The sequence below is a fragment of the Rutilus rutilus genome (genome assembly GCF_951802725.1).
Source record: "Rutilus rutilus genome assembly, chromosome: 4".
NCBI classification, from domain to species: domain Eukaryota; kingdom Metazoa; phylum Chordata; class Actinopteri; order Cypriniformes; family Leuciscidae; genus Rutilus; species Rutilus rutilus.
In genome coordinates, this window is record NC_140212.1 from 12,748,837 (window position 1) to 12,771,081 (window position 22,245).

At 36.5% G+C, this 22,245-nt stretch overlaps 2 protein-coding genes across 3 annotated transcripts; both read right to left on the bottom strand.

Moving 5' to 3' along the window:
• Positions 1–217: 217 nt before the first annotated feature.
• kera (keratocan) lies at positions 218–7,030 on the bottom strand. 2 transcript variants are annotated; one of them, XM_084407177.1, is made up of 3 exons: positions 6,804–7,030; positions 2,010–2,884; positions 218–1,645 (listed from the first exon to the last, which is right to left on the bottom strand). In XM_084407177.1, exons 1-3 carry the CDS (start codon positions 7,025–7,027, stop codon positions 1,482–1,484), a joined length of 1,263 nt encoding a protein of 420 aa, XP_084263303.1. In that variant the 5' UTR covers positions 7,028–7,030; the 3' UTR covers positions 218–1,481. The 2 variants fall into 2 exon arrangements, with proteins under 2 accessions (XP_084263303.1, XP_084263304.1); XM_084407178.1 differs by lacking the exon at positions 6,804–7,030 and adding an exon at positions 4,142–4,281.
• Positions 7,031–11,480: 4,450 nt separating this feature from the next.
• On the bottom strand, positions 11,481–14,789 carry lum (lumican). The gene is made up of 3 exons (XM_084407179.1): positions 14,487–14,789; positions 12,702–13,607; positions 11,481–12,617 (listed from the first exon to the last, which is right to left on the bottom strand). Exons 2-3 carry the CDS (start codon positions 13,579–13,581, stop codon positions 12,463–12,465), a joined length of 1,035 nt encoding a protein of 344 aa, XP_084263305.1. The 5' UTR covers positions 13,582–13,607; positions 14,487–14,789; the 3' UTR covers positions 11,481–12,462.
• Positions 14,790–22,245: the final 7,456 nt, after the last annotated feature.

The following is a 22,245-nucleotide window of genomic DNA, read 5'->3' on the forward strand; positions in this document are numbered from 1 at the left end:
AACTGGGTGCTTGTTGAAATAAAGTCTAAACACAAGTTACATTATTGTAGATGAATACACTGTTTGTGGATTATAGCTTCCTTTATGAGGTTGCCTGACTGGCTGCTCTGCTTGATTTGGACCCTTCAGGTCCTTGTTCTCAAAGCTCTATGAGTTTTCAGTAACCAAAATCTTTTTATGTATACATGTATATAAAATGAGTGCAGAGACAATGCTGGACCATTGAAAACCAGTTTAATCAGGAACATCAAACAAAAGTTATCTCATCTTAGATTTTCCCTTTTGTCAATCCTAATTCCTGTCATTTTTCTGCAAAGAATGATAAATGAAAACATGAAAAATAATTGTCACATTTGTGCGTTGAAAAAGAATATTCACATTATTTTATACCCTAGAAGAAAATAAATCTTAAAATCAATCTAGAAGGTTCACTGGTAGTACCATTGTCAACTGCTAAATTTAAACTGTATTTATATATTAACAATCAGAATGTAACACTACAATTAATGACAGTGAATAAATCTGAAGTGCTCAATCTATAAAATTAATGTCACTAAATATTGATTGAATATTGAAATATTGATTGTACAAAGATGTGATGAAATATTTAAAAAGTAGAAGTAAACTTATGTCAGAACATGTCAATCGCTACAACAGAGGCAATAAGCAATTGTGATTTCTAAAGTTTCTCTAATTTCAAACTTCTGTTGGTGCTGTTACTGAGAGTTACCATGCATTCAATAAAATACAATAAACCACCGCTATGTACTAAGTTCACTACCAGAAAATTTGGCTCCATAATCAGACCACAACTCTTCTGTCCAAAAACACCCCAGAATTGTGTGGTGAGGTAAAAGTTTTTGGGTAATGGTACACCTACGAAGATCGATTTGTTTTAAATAAAAATAACTTCTGCACAGGATGGGGAAATGACATTACATGCAAATGAGGACAATTATATTTAGGAGCTTAGCCTGCTAGTTTCCCATATGCAAGAATTAAGGAAGGCACAGTGGTTTTCTAATACAGCCATGAGAAACCATTCGCAAATGCACATATGAACCAGTCTTATGGATCTCAACCCTGCTGAAAAGACCAGAACAGGAGACCCCCAGAATATCTCATATTTTGGATACTGGTATCCCCACCAAGCTTTTTAACTAGCTTAACTAGATGTGCTTTCTTGGACAAAAGCTCCACCAGAAAGATCATGCTAGTTAAACAGTTTTATCAGCTTAGTTTCACTGGCCCACTAGCTAGACCAGCACTAGTACAGTACAAACAAGCATGAGTCAATCTGGACCAGCATGGAAATTCATTCCAGTCTTGGCTGGTCTTTTCAGCAGTGTATAGTTTTCAATATTTTACTGACTTTCCAAAAAGATAGTCCTTTATTGGACTCTTTTCAAGTGTTTTAGTTTACATGCATTTTCAGTTCTGGTAGATGAAATGGACAGGAGTATCTAGATGGTCTGGCACCTTCATATGACAATAGCCCTGAGGAGACGGAAACACGTCATCAGCTCTCGTGGAATGGGGGGTTTGATCTCATTACCATCAAGGCGAAGGTAACGGAGACGTGGGCCGTTCTCATCAAGGTAATCATCAAGTGCACCAGGTGGACAGATGTCAGAGCTATTCACACCTATGAAAATGACAGAAAAAAATATACATATTACTGATAAAGTCACAAACATGCTGGTACAATACAATTAAGGGTGCATCCAAACTCCAAAGTTTCCTTGCTGTCAGTCAATAACTTAAGTTGTTTATAAAGGTTCTAACTAAGGGAACTTTCCAAAGGCTTCATAAGTCTTTAGAGCTTTACAGATAACCAAGCAAGTATAGACAGTATCTCATGGTCAAAATGAAGTTACAAGTTTCAGATACAATCATTTTGCGATTTTTGTCCACACCAAAGCAAAAGTATGAACTGTGATACTTTTGAGACATGTCTGTATACACGAATTCCTAAATGTTTTAGAGAAAAAAAAAAGTTATGGACTTACTCTTGATCTTATTGTGATCCAGATGCAGGTGCTCCAGGCCAGAAGAGATAACGGGCACTTCTGTGAGCTGGTTGTGAGAAAGCTGTAGATCCAGGATGCTGGAAAGGTTAAACACGTTTTTTGGGATACCTCCATTAGCCAGCTTATTGCGGTTGAGCCTGAGAGACGCCACTTTCGGAAGACCCTTGAAGTACTCAACCGGAATCTTCTCAATGTTGTTGCCATCCAAAAAGATCTGTGTAGTTGTGGGTGGTAGGCCAAGGGGCATGCTGTTTAGCTGATTCTTTGCTAAATTTATCTGGATCAAGTTGTTGAGGCCTTTCAGACTGACCTCAGTCACTGCATCATCCTGAAGCTTGTTGCTTTGCAGATCCAGCAAGGTGAGATGGTCCATCCCAGAGAAGACACCGGCTGGGATCTTTGAGATTCTGTTTCGAGACAGCCGTAACTGCTCTAATTTGACAGGCAGAGGAGATGGAATGGAAGTCAGCAAGTTGTCTTCCATGTAGAGGTGGACAAGGTTAGACAATGCCTTAAGAGCATCAACCTCCAAGCCTTCGCTTGTGATTTTGTTGCGGTTAAGGTTGATCCACCTAAGTTGTGTGGCATTGCGCAGATCATCGGTTGAGAGGACATCAATGAGATTGTTCTGGAGGTACAGGTACCAGGTATAGGGAGGGATGACAGGAATGCGTTTCAGACCCTTGTTGTCACAGTAGACAGCATTAGGGAAGTTTGGAGGGCAGTGGCACTCTTTAGGACATGCCTGGAGCTGAGAGATCATGTGCTCGTAGGGAACTTCATCAGAGCGGACTTGGCTGGCCAAAACTAGGGCCACAAATGCAACCATGAGCCACTCCATGGTTAGGTTTAACCTAGGAAAACATAGAGACAGAAAAGAAGTAGCAAAATTAGCTGTTACCAATATTAAAACTATATAACCCTTAGAGATAAAATAAGAGACTTCATTTTAGTTCTAAACAGGACTGTCACTAAAGTTCACAGGACTTGGTGCAAAAATTGAATGGGTTTCTCCCTTCAGTGAGTTGCCCCCCTTGTCACAAGATCTGAAATAATGTTCCTAGCTGTCCACCGCCATACAAACCACCCTACAATTACCTCAGGTTCTTTCTAAGTGGATAAACTCGTTGACAAAAAAAATTAGGAACATCCTCTAGTTAAGATAATCATTTCCTATGTCTTCATCTTTTAAGTGGTAATCCTCTTAAACTCAGAATATGCTGCCAGGTCAGCCTTAATTGACTTAAGCCTGGCGTAGTGCTACTCATCTTCATTCAGAAGACAGTTACCTCTTGGACTCTGGGAAACATAAGGCTTCAGGTATGTGCATGTCTGACTACTTCTAGAGAGAACAAGGTATAACAATCATGGCAATTTAACAACACCTGGCCCTCATGTTGCAATGTTGCAACGGCATTCGTTGGCCAGGTTCAATTTGTTGTATTCCCATTTGACCTTTAAACATTTATATCTGTCAAATGCACGTTTGAACTTCGTCTAATGTGTATTATGGTTTTCCCTCAGAAGTTTCTTTGCTGACATCCACATATTTCACTTGGCTTAAATGTATCATGTAAGGATAAAAGAAACAGCAAACAGAGAGAGAAAGCTCAAGAAATAATATGTTAACACATACTCATAGCTGAGCTTTCTCTCTCATCTGGTATTGGTTTACATTTTTGGTTCTGAGCTCTATAATCGACTGTCTGGAGATCATTTTCTATGGGCAGCGTTCTCACACTAAACCAGAGGGGATCAAAAGGGAAGCTCTGGATATCTAGTGAACAGGTCAGGTGAAACCAGCTTCACCTGTAAAGATCTCTAAGAAAAAGTAAGAAAAATATTTTTAAATCATGACCTCCAAACTGGCTTTGCAGGAAAAACAGCTGATATCTTTAGTACCCTAAATTAAGCAGCATACTTCTATGTTAAACCAAGACCAAATAAACACAAAGCCATTAAGATTAAAGCAGATGTAAAAATGACTCATAGCTCACAGTATGCATTTCTGGAGGACAGAGGCTTTCTCCTATAGTGTAGAAGAAACTGACAATATCCTTCCCAAAATATTTCTAATGCACAGAAACATTGCACAAATGCTAGAGACCTACCTTTGTCTTCTTGGGGCTCTTCTACTGTATCTTTTGCTGTGGGTACAGATGTCTCAACTGAGCTATTTTGCCATCTCCTGCCCCTATTTGTAGTGTCAATGATATCTCATGATCCCTTCACAGACAGACACACTGGACACAACCTTAGCCAATCATAGGCTCTCGAGATCAAGAATCATAATCCTTTGGGGTCGGACACTGGCGTGTTGGTCAAAGGAAGACATGGGCCTTGGCCCAGTTATAATTAGGCTAATACAGGCCTATATATTACGTTGGATCCTTCATCCTTTTCTTCATCGCCCCTCACAACACCACCTGTTTCCTGTCTTTTGAGTAAACAAATGTCTCGATCAGATCTATAGATAGATCTGATCGAGACATTTGTTTACTGATCTTTCTCGAGATCTATCTTCATAAGGACTCCCAGTTTGACTGGTAAATGACAGTTGGCCCACCTTATTTTTGTAGATGCCTACAGTTGCAAAATCAGTAATGAAAAAATTCTGCCATTTAATGTGCACGATCATCAAAACGCATGAGCTGAAATTTTTGTCCCCACGGGAGCACTAGTCTGGATTTAGAGGCGGATTTGTAGTTGGCACTGGTAGCCACATATGGTGTCGTTGTTTGACTGCCAAGTGCTGATTACTTCTCAATTCCACTGACGACAACTACACCTTACTGTGTCATTGTAATCCGCTGCAATGGGCTGCTCCAGCTGAGACCATTAGTAATCCAGTCTATTAGCATCTCGTGTCAAGGATGGTGCAGCTCTACGTTAGAACCAGTGGTCTAAGCCTAAGGGCAAAGAGTACAAACACCAACCTAATCCAATTACATAATTTAAAACCTATTATTCACAGGAATGTAAAAGAGCTCTAAACACAGAGTGTCAGGACACGACAAGAGGTCATTCTTGGGGCAGCAACTTTAACTTGCTGCCTAATTTAACTTTATTTCAAAGATGACTTCAATACAAGCAAACTGTGCAATATCAATATACATCTAATACACAATATCAATAGGGAAATATTGGTAACACTTTACAATACGGGTGCACTAATAAGCATTAATTCATGCTTAACTAATGCACAGATAATCATGTGTTAATGTATGACTCATGAAGAACTAAACCATTAATTAATGATTACAGCATCAGTAACTAATAAAGATTCCAAATGATTAATAGATTAAGTAATATATGAATTGTTAATAATTAAATGTGTCATAATGTATTAATTCCTTAATAACTTATTTTATTAACTAAAAGTGTAAATTAATGCGTTAATTACCACAGTTGGTAAAGGCAATGTACTTCAACTTCCAGTTGTCTGCTTTAATTAATCATTAACTAATGATTTGCAAATGCATCATTATGTTATGACTTTACTTGTTGAGGAACATGACTATTAACTAATTGTTAAGTAATATGCCATTTATGGGTTTTGACAGTTTGCACATGCAGTGAATGTAATGTCGGTGAATGTGTTTGAAGGATGGGTGAGTTGGGCTGCACACAAATATCAGCACACAGAACACATTTGTGTTTAATTATTACCTTTAGTAAAATCATTTACAAGCATATTTGACTAGAACAAGGATAAAATTGATCAAAGATGTTAAAAAGAAATGATGCCTTAGATATGACAACATGGTCAAGACAACTGTGGCACATTATGCTTCTCCTAAAAAGAAACACATGCTCTCATTTAATTTCCTGTTTGGGGCATTTTGTCTCAGGCAGTTATGTTACAACAAAATGCTGCACTTGTACTTTCTTTGATATAAATATTATTTAGAAAGAGCATCACTTAACTACAAAAAGATAATTAAAGTTGAAATAATTAATTGCACATTGTAACAATGTTGCTTACACAAGCAACATCTGAGACTTTCCTTAAAAAACATACTGTGCTGTGCTGGAATCTGGTACAGTGATGACAGATATATACAATAGTATTTTGATTTAGACCATTTCAAAAATACCAAGGTGCTATCATGGTTACTTTTTGTGCAATTTTTATTAGTATTACACAAGCCATTTCAATGTTAGCTCAGTGAATACCACTACATAAGAAATACATATAAGTTTGTGAGCCTGTAGATGATGGTAAAGGTTACACTTTATTTTTTTACTTTATTTTATTTTGACATTCTGTTGACTATAAGTAACATTGCACCTATGTGTCAACTAACTCTCAGAGTATTAGTTCAGTATTAGTAGACTGTTAGGTGTTAAGGTAATGGTTAGTAGAATAAGTTGGCACATACTTGCAAAGTTACTTATAATTAGTAGAATGTCTGTTGATGGATCATCACATTAAGTGTTGGCAGATACAAAGCAGACAGTCTACTAATACTCTAATGAGAGTTAGTTGACATTTAGGTGAAACGTTACTATTAGTCAACAGAATGTCTAAAGGGGACCATCAAAATAAAGTGTTACCAAATTAAATGAAATTATATAAAATTCATTATTTTATATGAAGATCTGCAGCAGAGGTGCAGAGAAACATAAAAATAAGGAAAATATTACGAAATTGAGTTTAAAATAACTCAATACTCCACAACAGAAAAACCATGAACCCCCTATACCCACCACCCACTTCCTTATTGCATCACCACCACATATAAGAACAAAAAAAATATATGAAAACATTACCTGCTCATAGAGCTGATTTTGGTTTGCGCAGGTGGAGGCAAAGTGTCTGTTTCTGTTTTTGGGGATGCAGTCAATCTCTTGGTCCGCCTGCTTTCCTCTCCAGTTTGAGTCCAGTCTGCAGTTTCTCCCTCTTTCTTTCTGGTCCGGACATGCATCAGAAGACACAGCCTTATTAGATTACTATTGTTAGCAGTGTAACGTCCCCAAGGCCAAACCTTTGACATCAGCTGGTGAGATTGAAAAAGGGGGTGTGTGAATGTTTGACAGATACGTGTGGAGTCTTTCCGCAAGCGTGCATTGGGAACTTATTTCTAGCACAGCACTTTTTTCTCTTTTTTTACTCTCTTCTCTTTGTACAGTAAGGGTCTGTGGAGTCTCGTGAGGTGGGTGCTTGCAGCCCTTGCAGCCAAACAGGCAGGTGGCTTTGAGACATTTAAGTCTTTCTTTTCAATAGACATATCTCATCTCCATCACTCACAACATTGAGGGATCATATACCCCATTAAACTAGGCCCCCCTGGGCAATGCACATCATCAAGCTGTCGTTTTGCACTGATGGAGACTCGTCCTAACATGTGAAAGGTGGAATTAAGCTGGAATGCAAAACCTGGTGAAATTACAATGATGTTAGAGGGTTAATCCAGCACTCTTGCCATATCCCAGTAGGTCTCTCTCTCTCCTTGAGTTGTGCATAGCTTCACAATGAATGAAATGGCAGTGTGTAGTAACCAGCTAGGCGACATCTGTTTCAACATCTGGATCCTATTGTAGACATTTCAAGATGGAGAAGAGAAAAGTGGGATATAGGAGGTCTTTTATTTGGGTAGGACACTAATTAAAGTCCCATTGCGTAATTGAAAAAGGAGTAAAACTTTGTCTTGTTGAAAGGATGCTATTGTCTTACATAAAAGAGGATTTATGATTTCTGTTCTTAAGTATTTGGGACCATCAAATCTCACACTTTCCCACAGAATCAAAGCACACATGCATTTTCAGATCTCCAGATGTTTGGTCATGCCCAAAAAGCTCCACAAAAGTTGTGTGTTTTTTTTCTTTACACCAGCAATGTTTAATTCACGAATAAATTCTTTTGAGTTCGATCTTTTCAATTAATTGGCTCAACTGTTTCACAAAATCAATCAGGGGTGCGTTTCCCGTACAACTATATAGCTCACGATGCATCGTTGGAGAAATCAACTAGCGACTGTTTCCCGAAACCGTATGTCGCAAAGTATCGTTCAACCACGTTGGTTTATGACGTCTCGCACGTGGTGGACTAATAACTTATTTTAATTAATCTGTTTGAGATCGAATTAACTAGATTTTGTCATATAAGTTACAGACATGGCATCTGAAGACCATTTCTAATTTTTCTCAGTTATTTTGCTTTATTACCAGTTACCAGACTCAATATTTGGCTCGTTCTTACATAGTAGAGCACGTTCGCACATTCGCAGTCTTCAAAAACGGTGCTTTAAATCTCTTGACAAACTAAAATACGTAAATTACATTTGTATGTATTCTAAATAAATAACACGGGTTGTACTGAATGTCAGCTTGCTTATTTTGCTAAAGATAAGGATTTATTCAAACTATGCTTCTAACCACAGCTCGAGAGCTGTTGTTCCAACCACACAAGTTTGCGATGCTGTTTGCGAACGTTCGTTGGAACGATGGTTTCGGGAAACACCAAATCGTTGAACTATGCTGATAACGACGGAACTTGCGACCATAGTTGGCTAACGTTGCTTTCGGGAAACGCACCCCTGAACGATTCAATAACAAACCAGCCTTACCTGTTTAGGGCTGCATTTCCCAAAAGCATTGTAAGCTGAAGTAGATTGTAGTAACCATTGGCACCAATGGTCTTTGGGATCTCCTTTTAAGAAATGTAGCCCAGAGCAATTCTTAAGCCAATGTCTCATTAAAATTGATTTGGGTTTGGTGACTCAAAAACATTTCTTTAAACAAACTGTTTGAAAGAACCAATTCACGGAAACTTACCATCACACTTTACAGATATTATGCAGCTTCTCAATATTTAAAGTAGCGATTATTGTAGAAGAAACAAGGCAGGGTCCTGGTTCTATCCATTTGATTTTATGTAGGCAAATCTGAATGCAAGCTTCCAGTTGAATGTAAGAAAAGGGTAGGGTTTAAGTGGACAAAATGACTGGTGATCATTTGTATTAAAAATATATGAATAAATCAATTTTTTACAATAATAACACTCTCCAGAGCATTTATCCACCTTATTTAAAATGTAAGAGCGGATACAGAAATATATAAATTGAATGTATCCAGTTATTTTTAGCTGTACAAAACAACTCGTTATGCTGCTTGATATTGCAAACTGGTATTTCTTACATTATTATATTAATGTATTGTCATAATTATAAACACACTGGTTTGCAGCACAAATAGTTTTACCATTTACTGTACTTTGTTTTTTGGAAGTCTCGCACATTCAGAGAAAATAGCTTTCTTCCGTTTTGCAAAAAATGTGGATAAAGATAGGGTGAATTTCACTTTTATGCCAACTGTAAAGATACATTTCTCTGTGCAGAGCAACATAAAACAAGTTTATAACTCTCTGACAATTATATCACATGTATAGCAAATAAACCGATTTCATCCCTTCAGGGAACCTGTGTTTACTTTGTACGTTTTTTTTTTGTTTGTGTTCTCACATAGCATGACAGTCATTCAGTCAATAGTCTCTCTCTCAAGAGATCAGCTGTAGGAGGATAAGCTAAGAAACATCACAATGGTCTCTTCCCCCACAAAGTGTCTCAGTGTTTAGTAGAATCTGAATAACAGGCGGTGGTTTTAGCAAGACCTCAATTGCTCAGCTGACAAGAACACTCGCACAAAACATATGACACATCAAACATTTGCTAGCAATGCACTTTGACTGTTAGGTTATGGAATTAAACATAAAACAAGACATTTCAATCAGCATGTAAAATCACCAAAATGCATGTCATTTATCCTATTGTGAACGATTAATTCGTGCAAATGAACTCTTTTTATGTTCCACGGGAAAAAATAATTTGGGTTTTCGAAAGACTGAGGGTGAGGATACTCGAAAACTGCATTTCATCCTCAAAATCTGGAAAAACCAAAGCAATCAAAAGGTTTTTTGTGGTTGGTCCTGCAAAATCAGCTTGTGGTGAACTTAAATGCTCAGGCTGCTATAAAGTGGCAAAGATATTTCAAATGAAAAGCCAGAACTGCCTATCCATCATCTGTTTCTAACACATGGACAAAAGAACTCCCACAATGCCTCTCTGTATAACTATCAGATGGTCACCCCAGACCCTCCATTCCACTGGAATGCTGGGTTGTCTGCCTGCAATTCTACTGTTTTAAATAAAACACTCATTTTTTAGTGCTAGCTCAGACTTGTGCAGAAATATATGTAGTAACTTTTGAAGTGCCTGTCATGAACGTGTGTTTCAGGATTGAGAGACAGATGGGAGCAGATGTTTGGAAGAGGTAAAGGGAAAGAATGGACCAAATGTTGGGCTATTTTACGATTCATCCAAGGTATGTCCTGAGCTGAGGAAGGGAATGAATGTTTACAACTAACTCAAATACTGGCCCTCTGTCTGAATATGCGAACATCCCAATTGCACGTGGCCAAACTGGTGTAGAACAGCAAACTGAGCAGCTCTTTTCAAGTAAAAGTGTTAAAAGTGTTGTTCCGCAGGGCTAAATTGTACTTGTTTTACGCCCAAGTAAATTGTTTTTGTGGTTTTTGCTAGTAGGCCTGTGAATATACAGTCAAAGGATAATGTCAACATGACATTAGCAGATGTAGTTGGCCATGTAGTATTTATGTTACACACCAGCATACTTCATCAAGTTTGCCATCAAATTCAGTATACATACTCTGACATTTTTGGTAATTTGATCATAGTCTGGGATTTATGGACACAAATATTACATATAACTATTTCAACAATCCTTACTAAAGCCCTTAATAGAATGATTTCGAAAGCAGTATTAACTTAAATGTTTACTTTCAGCGGATATGCCACAAAAATAACACCCTATTCAAGCTATTCTACCAGAGCCTTTTCATCTTACAACCACTATATTTATATTCACAGCCTATACTTCAGCTAGAGACATCAAGAGAACATGTTTCCTACAGGAAGTAGTACTGTTATCATGACTAAATTGCAAACAGAACAAAACTCATAGAACTTTGACCATTCGTGAGTCTGGCCGAGTGGCCAGAAAGGATGAGGATGGAGGACAGATTCATACTAGAAGTTTCTTTCCATACCAGAAGAGTCAAGCTAGAAGATCAGCAATCAAGTTAAAAAAGAATAAAATATCGAGTAGCTTGCCTGTGCGTAAAGGAAGCTGTTTTGTGTTTAGTATCTGTAGAGGTTAGAATCAAGCCTAATTTAAGTTAAACAAATCAAGATTGATGCCCTTATGTTTATGAATCATAAGATTAATGATTTTACGAAGATTTATAATATCTACTGAAGATTTCCTGTGATGATGCTTTAGAGAATCCGCCATGATAAAATGAAGTGGCAATTATTAGTATTGACAATAGAATATTTTGGCTCATATTGTTTGAATATTGTGTATAATATGAATATATTTATTACATGTGACTTCATTATAATGATTGATACCATCAGTATCCCCCCACATATGTAAGAAATCTGGTTTATTCAACAAACTGCTTTAGTATCTTTTTAAAACAAAATAGAACAACAAATGAGGGACAAATAAAACTTTTACAACAGTCTGCCAAAGTTACTGTAATCTTGTGGTTCAATGATTTGACTAACATTGTGGTGATGTGAAATGTTGTATTGAATACATCAACAACAAAAAAAAGCAATGCTGTTTACCATAGAAGTAAAAGCAATTACAGTTACAAAATTAAGATGAACTGCATGCAGATACAGTAGAATATGGTATAAATGTTGGCAGTGTTCAGAAATTCAAGCTGCTATTAGTTTGCTATTAATACAACATTTTGGCACTGTAATTCCTCAGTTAAATAAAAACAAAAAACATACGATTTAGTTAACAGTTAGCTAAACCTCAGCAAATTCACACAATGTCCAGCAATATTTCATTTCATTTTAGTGTTTCAGTTGAATTCTAGATAGCCTTCAACATCGCTGCACATTTAGCCATTTTATATACAAGTAGATATTTTTCATAACTTTTACTCTAAACAATCTAATTTCCTTACCGGCAGGCTTATTAATAATATGATTACAATTCTGAGCGATTAAGGTGTTTAACATGCGGAAATATTAAGATGCAGTTAGATGACATATAGTGCAACTTCTTATAGAGTGCACACTGGGATATTCACAATTTGCACAAATATGTCTCTCTTTAGATGTGAATATCTTGTCAAATTCAACTACTACTCTTCGTACAATATCATACAAGACTGATTTTTTATGTGCAAGATTTTCAAGATTCCAGACTATTGCTGCCCATTTTTCATAAAAACGTGTTCATCAACATTTTAGAGAGTAAATATTGTCGTCAACGTGCAATTTACCAGATGTGGTTGCCAGGATCATGAATAAAGACGTGCAGATGTCAATCAGCGTGTCTAATAAGAGCAATAGCCTCAATTTGTTTGATGAACTACTGGCGGGATGTGACCCTATTCAAAGATGATCTCTGAGGCCTGGCGTAGGCAGTTAGCCGTGTCATCTGGCATACTGCTGTGTGTGATGTTGTTTCCATCCAAGCGCAGGGTCTTCAGTTTTGAGTAGTTGACCGGGGAGCTGAACTTGCAGATATTCGTCAGGTCAAACTCTGGAAAAAAAAAGGTAGTAGAAATGGAGTAAAAAACCATGCAAAATCTGTCGCTTGATCAGATGGACACAGAGAAAGACTTACTGCTTATCTCGTTGGCTTGCAGGTACAGGTGCTCGAGCGATTCGTTGATCTCTGGAATGGTCTTCAGCTTGTTGAAAGCCAGGTCGAGCTCAAGGAGAGAGGACACGTTGAACACACCTGCAGGGATTCCAGAGTCCACCAGCTTGTTGTGGGAGACACGCAGATACTGCAGGAGCGGCAGCTTGGCCAGGTAGCCACCGGGGATGCTGTCGATGTCGTTGTTGTCGGCGTAGAGCATCAGAAGCGAAGCTGGAACTCCCGAGGGAAGTTTCTTGAGCTTGTTCTCGCTCACGTCCAGCAGAACGAGGGACTTGAGGCTTTTGAAGGCACCTGTGATGCTCTCAGTAGTCAGCTTGTTCTTGGACAGGTGAAGGGAGGTCAGGTTTTCCATCCCAGACAAGGTGCTAGCAGGGAACGAGCTTAGCTTGTTGGCAACCAGCTTCAACTCATCCAGAGACTTCGTAAGAAGACTAGGGGGTTTGGTCAGCTTGTTATGACTGAAGAGGAGCTTCTCCAAGCTGCCCAGTTTATCAATGGTACCGGCCTGGATCTTTTCGCTGGTGATGTTGTTGTTGTCGAGGACGAGCCAGCGAAGGTCGGTGACGTTATCGAACACGCCAGCCTTGATCTCCTCAATAAAGTTGTTCTGTAGGTAGAGGTATTTGATTCCAGTTGGCACAATGGGAACGAATTTCATGTTGCGGTCGTTGCAGTACATAGCTGTGGGGAAGTTGGGGGGACATTCGCACTCCTGGGCACAATTGGGAGTGGATGCTCCCTCCATTGGTGCGTAGGGCATGTAGTATTCGTCTTCGTACTCATACTGACCCAAGCTCTGACATACCAGTCCAGCCAATAAGAAGGAGCCCAGAGCAAACATGGCTGCACAACTTAGATGAATCGAACCTGGAGAAGAGAAGAGAAGAGAAGAGAAGAGAAGAGAAGAGAAGAGAAGAGAAGAGAAGAGAAGAGAAGAGAAGAGAAGAGAAGAGAAGAGAAGAGAAGAGAAGAGAAGAGAAGAGAAGAGAAGAGAAGAGAAGAGAAGATTTCTTTGGTTATATAATATTACGTAAAAAAAAAAATTGTAAGAGCAACAGACCTTTCTACTGTGAACCTCAGACATAAACTAAAACCAGAGACATTCTTCTAATGGAAATTGATGACTTCATCCTCAAGAGTGCAAAAAGGCCCAGACAGCCGTTCCTCACACAAATTAGACGCACATTTATTATGTGCAGATCCAAGTTCATCTCAAGTTACATTAACGTCACCTCATGTCTCCTCTGTCTTTGCGTGCAATGCTGAATTATAAATGAATTATAAATGAACAATGCAAGAGTACTTTTATAATATTGGCTAATAAAATAATATTTCATGAAGGTTAAAAGAAGAATAAATTGCAGCAGGTGTCACACACGGAATTGTGCAACACAGTATTTGTGTCAAAACAATTCGTAGCAGGAAAATGCCAAATTAAATCCAGCACTGCAAAACCTCTCTCTGTTTAAGCACAACATAACAATTCATGCATGCTTAATAATTCTCTTCTACTAGCTCATGCATTGATAAATAATCAAACTGAATTATTTAGAACAACTTAATATAATGATTTAACCAAATGTACTTGATAGAACTGGAAGCATCTCAAACATTACCAAGCCGAGTATCCGCAATATGTTCATACTGTTTCAGTCCACCCCAGAAAATCTGCCAAGCAGATTTCTGATAATCTCATCCAGACAGATCAAAAGCGTGCATGAGCATTCAGATGCTAGATATCCTTACCTTCCTGCTTCTCTCTCTTTGTACGACTTCAGGTAGAGTTGTGTGCGGCCCGAGGACTCTGGAGAGAAAGAGTAAGGGAGGGAGAGAGCAGACAGCAAGAGAGAGAGAGAGAGAGAAAGAGAGAGAGACACTCAAGCCAGACTTTAGTCGGCCAAGATTGATAGAAAACAGAAGTCAGGCGGTTCTAGTGTGTAGATGTCAGCAGTTGTTCATCGTGGCACATATGGATTCTAACAATGTTCAGGTGTAGCAAAGCAGCTTGGGACATGAAGTCCTTCATGGGACAAAGAAGGGAACAACGACTCACTGGGGAGGGTTTGCAAAATATATATACCTGTATAGCTGCCACACACACACACACACACTTTCACACACACACTTTTCCAACCCATCCTTTCCAAACAATCCCCAAAAAACAATTTGACTATTGTGTGAGTCGCAAACAAGCCAACAAACACCTCGACCACCGGTTCCGTCATAGCCAATGCTAAGAATTTCTCATAAAAAATAAATATTCTTAAATAAAACAAAGGTTAACGAAACTATTTGGAAAATCGCCTAGAAAAAAATTGGCTACTTGAAATGACAGCTGTCTGCTATTAGACTACTAGGCTGTAAATAAGACTTGGAAAAATTGACCAAATAAGAAGGTAGTGGGCCAAACCAGTCTTACATAACTGTGTTGTCTATCTTCAGCATCTGAACGGAGAGTGTATCCAATTCTTAACAGCTGGTAGACTATATATCATCAAACAGTGTGCCATCTTTTAATCTTAAGCCTCATAAAAGCCAGACGGCTTCTGTCTGGCTGTAGTCATAGACCTCTGTGATGGGCAGCTCGCACACAGCGGTGGACTGGAACTCATGAGGGATCCAGGAGAGACGGAGCTGATTGCAGGTCAGTTTGGCTTTAATAGCACACGTTGGCTTTTAGGAATGCAGTAAATCCAGAAATCCAGATGAGAGGTCGGTTCTGTAAACCTTGTGTTTATCAGAGGAGATGAGATTATGTACTGTCTTAGATTACTGCAAAGTCAAAAAAGATTACCAAGATCAAATCAGCACTCCACATGTCAAATAAAATAATAAAATAAAATGTAATAAAATTAAAGAATTGTAATTCTATATATTATAATTATTAAAAATTAAATTAATAAATCATACAGGACAAAAAGATCAACATGGTCACCATTTTATTACCAAAAAAAAGGTCAGTTTCTCCCCGAGTGTGTTGATTTAAAACAAAACAAAATAATAAAATAAAATAAATAAATAAACAAACGAACAAACGAACAAACAAACAAACAAAACAAATAAATAAATAAATAAAATGTGTGTGTGTGTGTGTGTGGGGGGGGGGGGGGGGGTGTCTCATCATTTTACAAAAAAAAGAAAAAAAAAGAAGACAATTCAAAAAAGCCATGAGTAACAATGAATTTGTACTCCAAAAATAAAATATAAATGAATAAAGTCAAATAAATTTAAATGTTAAAAGAATAAATCACAATTGCAATAATTTTGAAAGCGTCTATGATCATAAAAGAAAAAGAAAAGAAAAAGAAAAAGAAATGAGGGGTTCAGTGTGTTGATTCAAAACAAAGTTAAATAATAAATAAAATGAAATATAAATAAATAAATACATATACATACATACATAAATAAAATAAAAACATTAATCATGAATGGCCCATGGCCATCATTTAAAATAACTAAATAAATACAAATTAAAAGATTATTATATAAAATTATAATAATGGTCATAATTTTACTAAAAATAAAAAATGATGGGAGAATAGAAACAAGAGATTGAGAGTCAAATAGAAACACTAGTTACATCATTTAACACAATGGCGTGTTATAGCATGTGCACTAACTGCTAGGCCACGGATCAGATGCAGTTGAATGGTCTTAAATTGCTCTGCAGCAGTGCCCATGCCTGTCAACAGTGCTGTGACCTTATCACCCGTTCCTCATCTGTCATGTCCCCTGGAGGTCATCGCTCCACTCATCTGTCAGGCCTCCAGGGCAGGAGCTCATGTTTGGACATCGTGTATGAAGTTATGTTAGCAGGGGCAGGTCAAGGCAAACCTGTGCAGCTGTACCTGATGCAGGTATGCAAGACTTGCAATTGCTCTCAAACCATGTAAAAATGCTATATCTGCAGGGTTACTAATAAAATTATAAAAAATCTGCAGAAGCACAGAAGCACTTTTTTAACGATCTTAGCATATTGGAATGCCATTTCAAACACACCCCAATAATCACAGTAATTTCCCAGGTAATTTATTAAATGCTCAGTTAACTGGGGGTAATTATCTTCTTTTCAAATACACAAGTGTTATTTTAATATCACTGAGATACAATATATATAGGCTATATTTGTCAATATTGACTTGACAACAAAAACATGCAACAAAATAACCAAAACTTTAAAATGAATATATAAAAATAAAAACAAATTGAAAGTATGAATATATATCAATATATATCTATATCTATATCTATATCTATCTATATCTATATATATATATATTTTTTTTTTTCTTTTTTTTTTTTTCGTACTTTCAATTTGTTTTTATTTTTATATATTCATTTTAAAGTTTTGGTTATTTTGTTGCATGTTTTTGTTGTTTTTATGTGTTTAAAAAACTGTCTACATAGTTTTTATAATTTTTTATTTTCGTTTTTTAGTTATGTAGGCCTATATCAAGTTAAACTAAATAAAAAATTTGAAATGTTGCCTTTTTTATAATTTTATATAATTTTTTTAAAAGTTTTTTTTATCTTAATAGTAATTTATCTTAATTGTTTGTTTTTAAGTTTTAGTTTTAGTTAACTATAATAACCCTAAAATGCAATGTATTTAAACAACAACAGATGTAGTTTTATTGTAAAAAAAAAAAAAAAAAAAAAAAAACCTTTACTGTTTTGTAATGTAAAAGAAGTATGAATATTGCCAACATAATTTGTAGGGACAAGGTCATTCCCATCATATTTGTTTGGGTTTTATTTTAATTTTAAAAGTTACTTTTGTAAATGTATGTGTATTTTTATAACATTATATGTTGTTTATGACATTAATTGAACTGTCAAATGTACAGTTACCAACCAATAACATTGTCACAATTTTTCTTTTTTGGAGAAAGATTCTGACAAATACAGCTGACAGTTTTATGGTACAAATATATTTATTTGACCACAAAGCCAGTGTCTAAGCCTGACTATTTCCAGCCCGACTTGAGCAATGACGTTAAGTATTTTGTATAATACAGTAAGTATTCTGTTGTCCAGCTGTGTTCTCTCTGTCTTTCCTGTCTGGACACACGGAAAATGAGAACCTCAGCATCCTGAAGATCACTGGAAAGATTCTCGACTCCAGTTCCATGAACAGCTCCAGCACTGACCCACTTTGAAGTGTTTACTGAGAGATTTGTCTCCTTGAAGATTTCTGTTGAGTATCATTTCCTCTTCTCATCTCACCTACATGAGTTTACAGTGACGTTAATGGATATATTCCCTCTGTTTACGCACAGGAAAGTCTACAACCTCAGTTTGGTTTCTAACAGAGCCAGACACTTCCAGTCAAGTTTCCTAATTTCCAGGATTTTCCTGGCCTGGACGCTTTGGAGACAGACAAAACTGGTTGTAGACTGACTAAATTAAACCACATATTATGAACCTAACAAAATGAATGTTGATTCTTCAGATGTTGTCAGCAGCTTTACAGGGTTTCCTCTTCTTGGTTTAAGGCGCTGTTTCTACCTGATCTGACATTTACAAATGACTTTTACTGGCAAAACCCTAATGCTATCAAGTTCCTCCAGTCATACTAACCAACAGTTTTTTGCCAGCTGTTTATTGAGCTGAGTCGTGATACTCATTTAATTATATCTGAGGAGTACCTCATATGGTTCCCATTTCAATGCATGTCTGTGTTCAGCCACACAATTCACATTGGTTTCAGAAACGCAGAGAGAGCTGACTAAAGAAAACAAAAGAAAACAATGTAAAACTTATGTTTACAGTGAAACACAGTAGCAAAACAGTGAGTTCACAAACCATGGTCAACCTGTAAAAGACTGTCATTTTGACCAGTTTTATTAACAGTAAAGCCCTTTGAGATCTTTGAGATTATGCTAAATTAAGAAATCATGCTAACATTACTTCTAAAAGTAATGCATTAACTAATTGCATAACTAAATGTATACTTTTTATGGACAGTAATGTGTTACGTTACTTTTGCATTACTTATTCTCAGCTGGGCTGGGCTTGCTTGTTTGTGTTTTAATAACCAAAACAAAAAAGTTATATTTTTGACAAATGTAAAGGCCTTGTCACACCAAAAGTGAAATGAATAATTCACGCCTGTTCAGTAATGGGCACATCTCAAACAAACCAGTTGTGCTGCCATTCCAACACAATCTCATGAAAGTGCGTATCTATAGCACGAATGATAATTCTCGTATAATTTATACGCCAAAACGAGTTTTAGCGTTCAAATGATACGCACTGCAAACCCCTTGGGTAGGATTAGGGGTGAGGAGGGCATGCATATTACACGCCATAAAGTGCGTATCATATGCACGCCAAAACTGCGTACCATATTTACGCTAAAACTCGTTTTGGCGTATAAATGATACGAGATATTATCATTCGTGCTAAAGATACGCACTTTCATGAGATCGGGCTCCAAATTCTGGATCGCAGAAGAATAAGACATGGGGGAAGAAAGTCTTCAGCAATAACAATAAAAAAATGTAACATAAATGTGATGTTTATCTAAAGCCATTTTGCTTATTGGTAAATGCATTGGTTAATAAAATGAGATTAAATACATAAAGTGTATTTGTTAATTTAACATTTAATTAATGCAAGTTTGCGTAATATTCGGAGTTTGCATTTTACTATTTTTATTTATTTTGAGGAATATTAAATCTGTTTTTGTCCAAGTGAGTAAATTTGAGTAAATTTTTATCTTTTGCCAAATCAACTTAGATAATGAATGTGGTTCTAACATAATATTTTGAGTGTATGTTAATGAAACCAATCTCCTTCATTGTATTAACTCAAATTTTTTAATTTCAACGAACTCAAAATTTTAAGGCAACCAGGTAACTTACTTTTTTACGTTAAACCAACAATATCTTTTTACAGTGTGGTCTTGAACTACAATATCCATCATATTCACACAGCACACACAACGCCTCTGCACTTCAGATTTCTCTCAACACGAGGACAGGAGAGCTGTCAGTCAATAAATGGGAAAGCAAAGTAACCTGCATTACTTACTGGTGGTAAGTTCAATCCATTTCCATTAATAAGTTAAAACTATCAATTTCAAACAAATCAATTCCGAGCTCTGATTTTCTCTCAAATCTGACTGATTTGAGGCATGGATCAAAAATATATTACAACGTTTTAGTAAAAATATATGTAGGCAATTATACTGCTGATTACTAATGTGCATTTTATAGTTAGAAAAAAGTTATGATAAATAAATAAATTGTGATAATTCAGTGGAAAGTAAAGTATGTCCTGACGCTTTTAACAAGATTTCAATTAGTCTTATTGCATTTTACTTTTAACACATTTGAATCTACTTGGCTGTATGTATATTTGCTTTGAAATACATTAAAAAGTAATGCAATATAATATTGTCAAATGCTGAAAAGGTCTGAATAAACAGATAATATGTTAAAATATGTATTAATAAATATTAATAGATAATTCATAGGCAACATTATGAACCCAGTGTGAGTAGAGCTAAGTTATAAAACTTAAATAATGAAACATTTTTAAACATTTTGTAAGTGTGTGTGTTTAATATATTATAGGCCAATAGGGTTAGGTTTAGTAATATATATTTTTCATTTTTAAATTTTAAAGTTATACAATTTAGCTCTGTCATACTGGGTGGGTGTTTGGGGCAAACTACTATTTCTAAAATGTCTTAGCTGGTGCTGTTTTAGATCAATATGTTAACCTTGTAAAATCCCTCCTATCACCTCTCTCCTCTTAATTAGCAAGAGGCTATTTAGGCAGACGCCGTTTAGACACAAATAGTCGAGTGTTGGGTGAACAAATGCACCTCAGACACCTCAGTACTGCCACAAACAGACTCAGCGCTGAGCCTCACATTGGCAAACACACACACACACACACACACACACACACACACACACACACACACACACATGGTAGCGCATGTGCCACTGGGTGGCTGCAAGGGTAAGTTCAGACTTCAGTATATCCACTTAATATAATACCAGCAAGCTAGTTAAGATGTCACAGCTCACACACTTGCATGTTGTGGAGGCATGTGAGACAGAGAGCTCATCAAAGCTCTCACAGACACAAGGCTTCACCAGTGGCCTGTACTACGGTATAAGCGTTTCCCATTCTGAGAATGACGTCACTTCTGTCATTATGTGACGCACGATTCATCAGCTCTAAATGTGACAGGAGTGATTCCCAACTCTATATAACAGAACTTATGACATAATTTTTAGTGCTGTCAGTTTGATGAAAATAACGAGTCTAAGCCTGATTAAGCTCATACTTTTTTTTTTTTTTTTTAAATGAAACAATATTTCAGCTTCATATTTCACAATGTTACTTTTTATCAGGGTTATTTATATATATATATATATATATATATATATATATATATATATATACTATTAAAGTATTTATTAATATTTTGAATTCGATTTTTTTAATACATTTACAGTTTTCAATTTAGGTTTAGTTTAGGTATAGTTTAAAACCATGTATAATGACTGTATATCGTCAGTTTGTGTAGATGAGAGTTATATGACTCTTGGGTGATATTCATACTTGTCGGGATTCAGTGAATTAAATCCTTCAATACAAAGACTAAATGTGTCATCTGGATTTTATTTATAAAAATGATGGCCACTTTCAAATGTATTATAAATAGAATTATCTTCAACTGACAATTATAGCTATTTTTCACAATAGCTATTTACAGATACTGATGATGATATTCTCCTCTGTGAGCTTCCTCCGCTCTCTCATCTTCTCTGAAAGCTTTAGTTTTAAAACTCTTCTTCAGTGCCGTCAGATGATATTAGCTCTGTACTGCCACAGTTAAATAAATATACCACCTTTCACACACTTAGCTCTCTCTCTCACACACACACACACACACACAATCCCACACTGTGTCCTCTCCATCTCTCTCACACACACATTGCACTTTAACATTGAGTTGTGGAGGAGGGGCTTAATTATTAAAGCTCATATGAGTTCAAATAGTGCAGCACAAAATAGTCCACAAGGCGGCACCAGAGAGAAACGAGAGAGAATCTGGTGGCTTTGTTATGAAATTGATGAATGAAACAGACTCCTGTGTGTTTTAATAAATGTACACCTCTGCTGTATGCTGCATCTCAACATATAGCTTTGAAAACTGATGTATAACAGTATTAAAGTAGGCTATTACTTACTTGAATGTTTTTATTTTTTGCTGTTGTTAATGTTCAGTGTCTTGCCATTACATAGTGCTCTTCATAGTTGATAAAAAACGCACCTAAGCCAAATATGATCTTCACTTATGATATTTTCAGCATTTCCATTCCATCCTTTGAAGTGTCTGATTTCATAAGCATATATTGGCTAGAGGCTGTCATTATCCAATCAGGAAATTATATGGGCCTAATATCTTTTTCATCTTCTCAAAAGCTACTATTAACAAACATCCTAACAGCTAATCCCTGTGTTTAGAGAGACTCGTGAC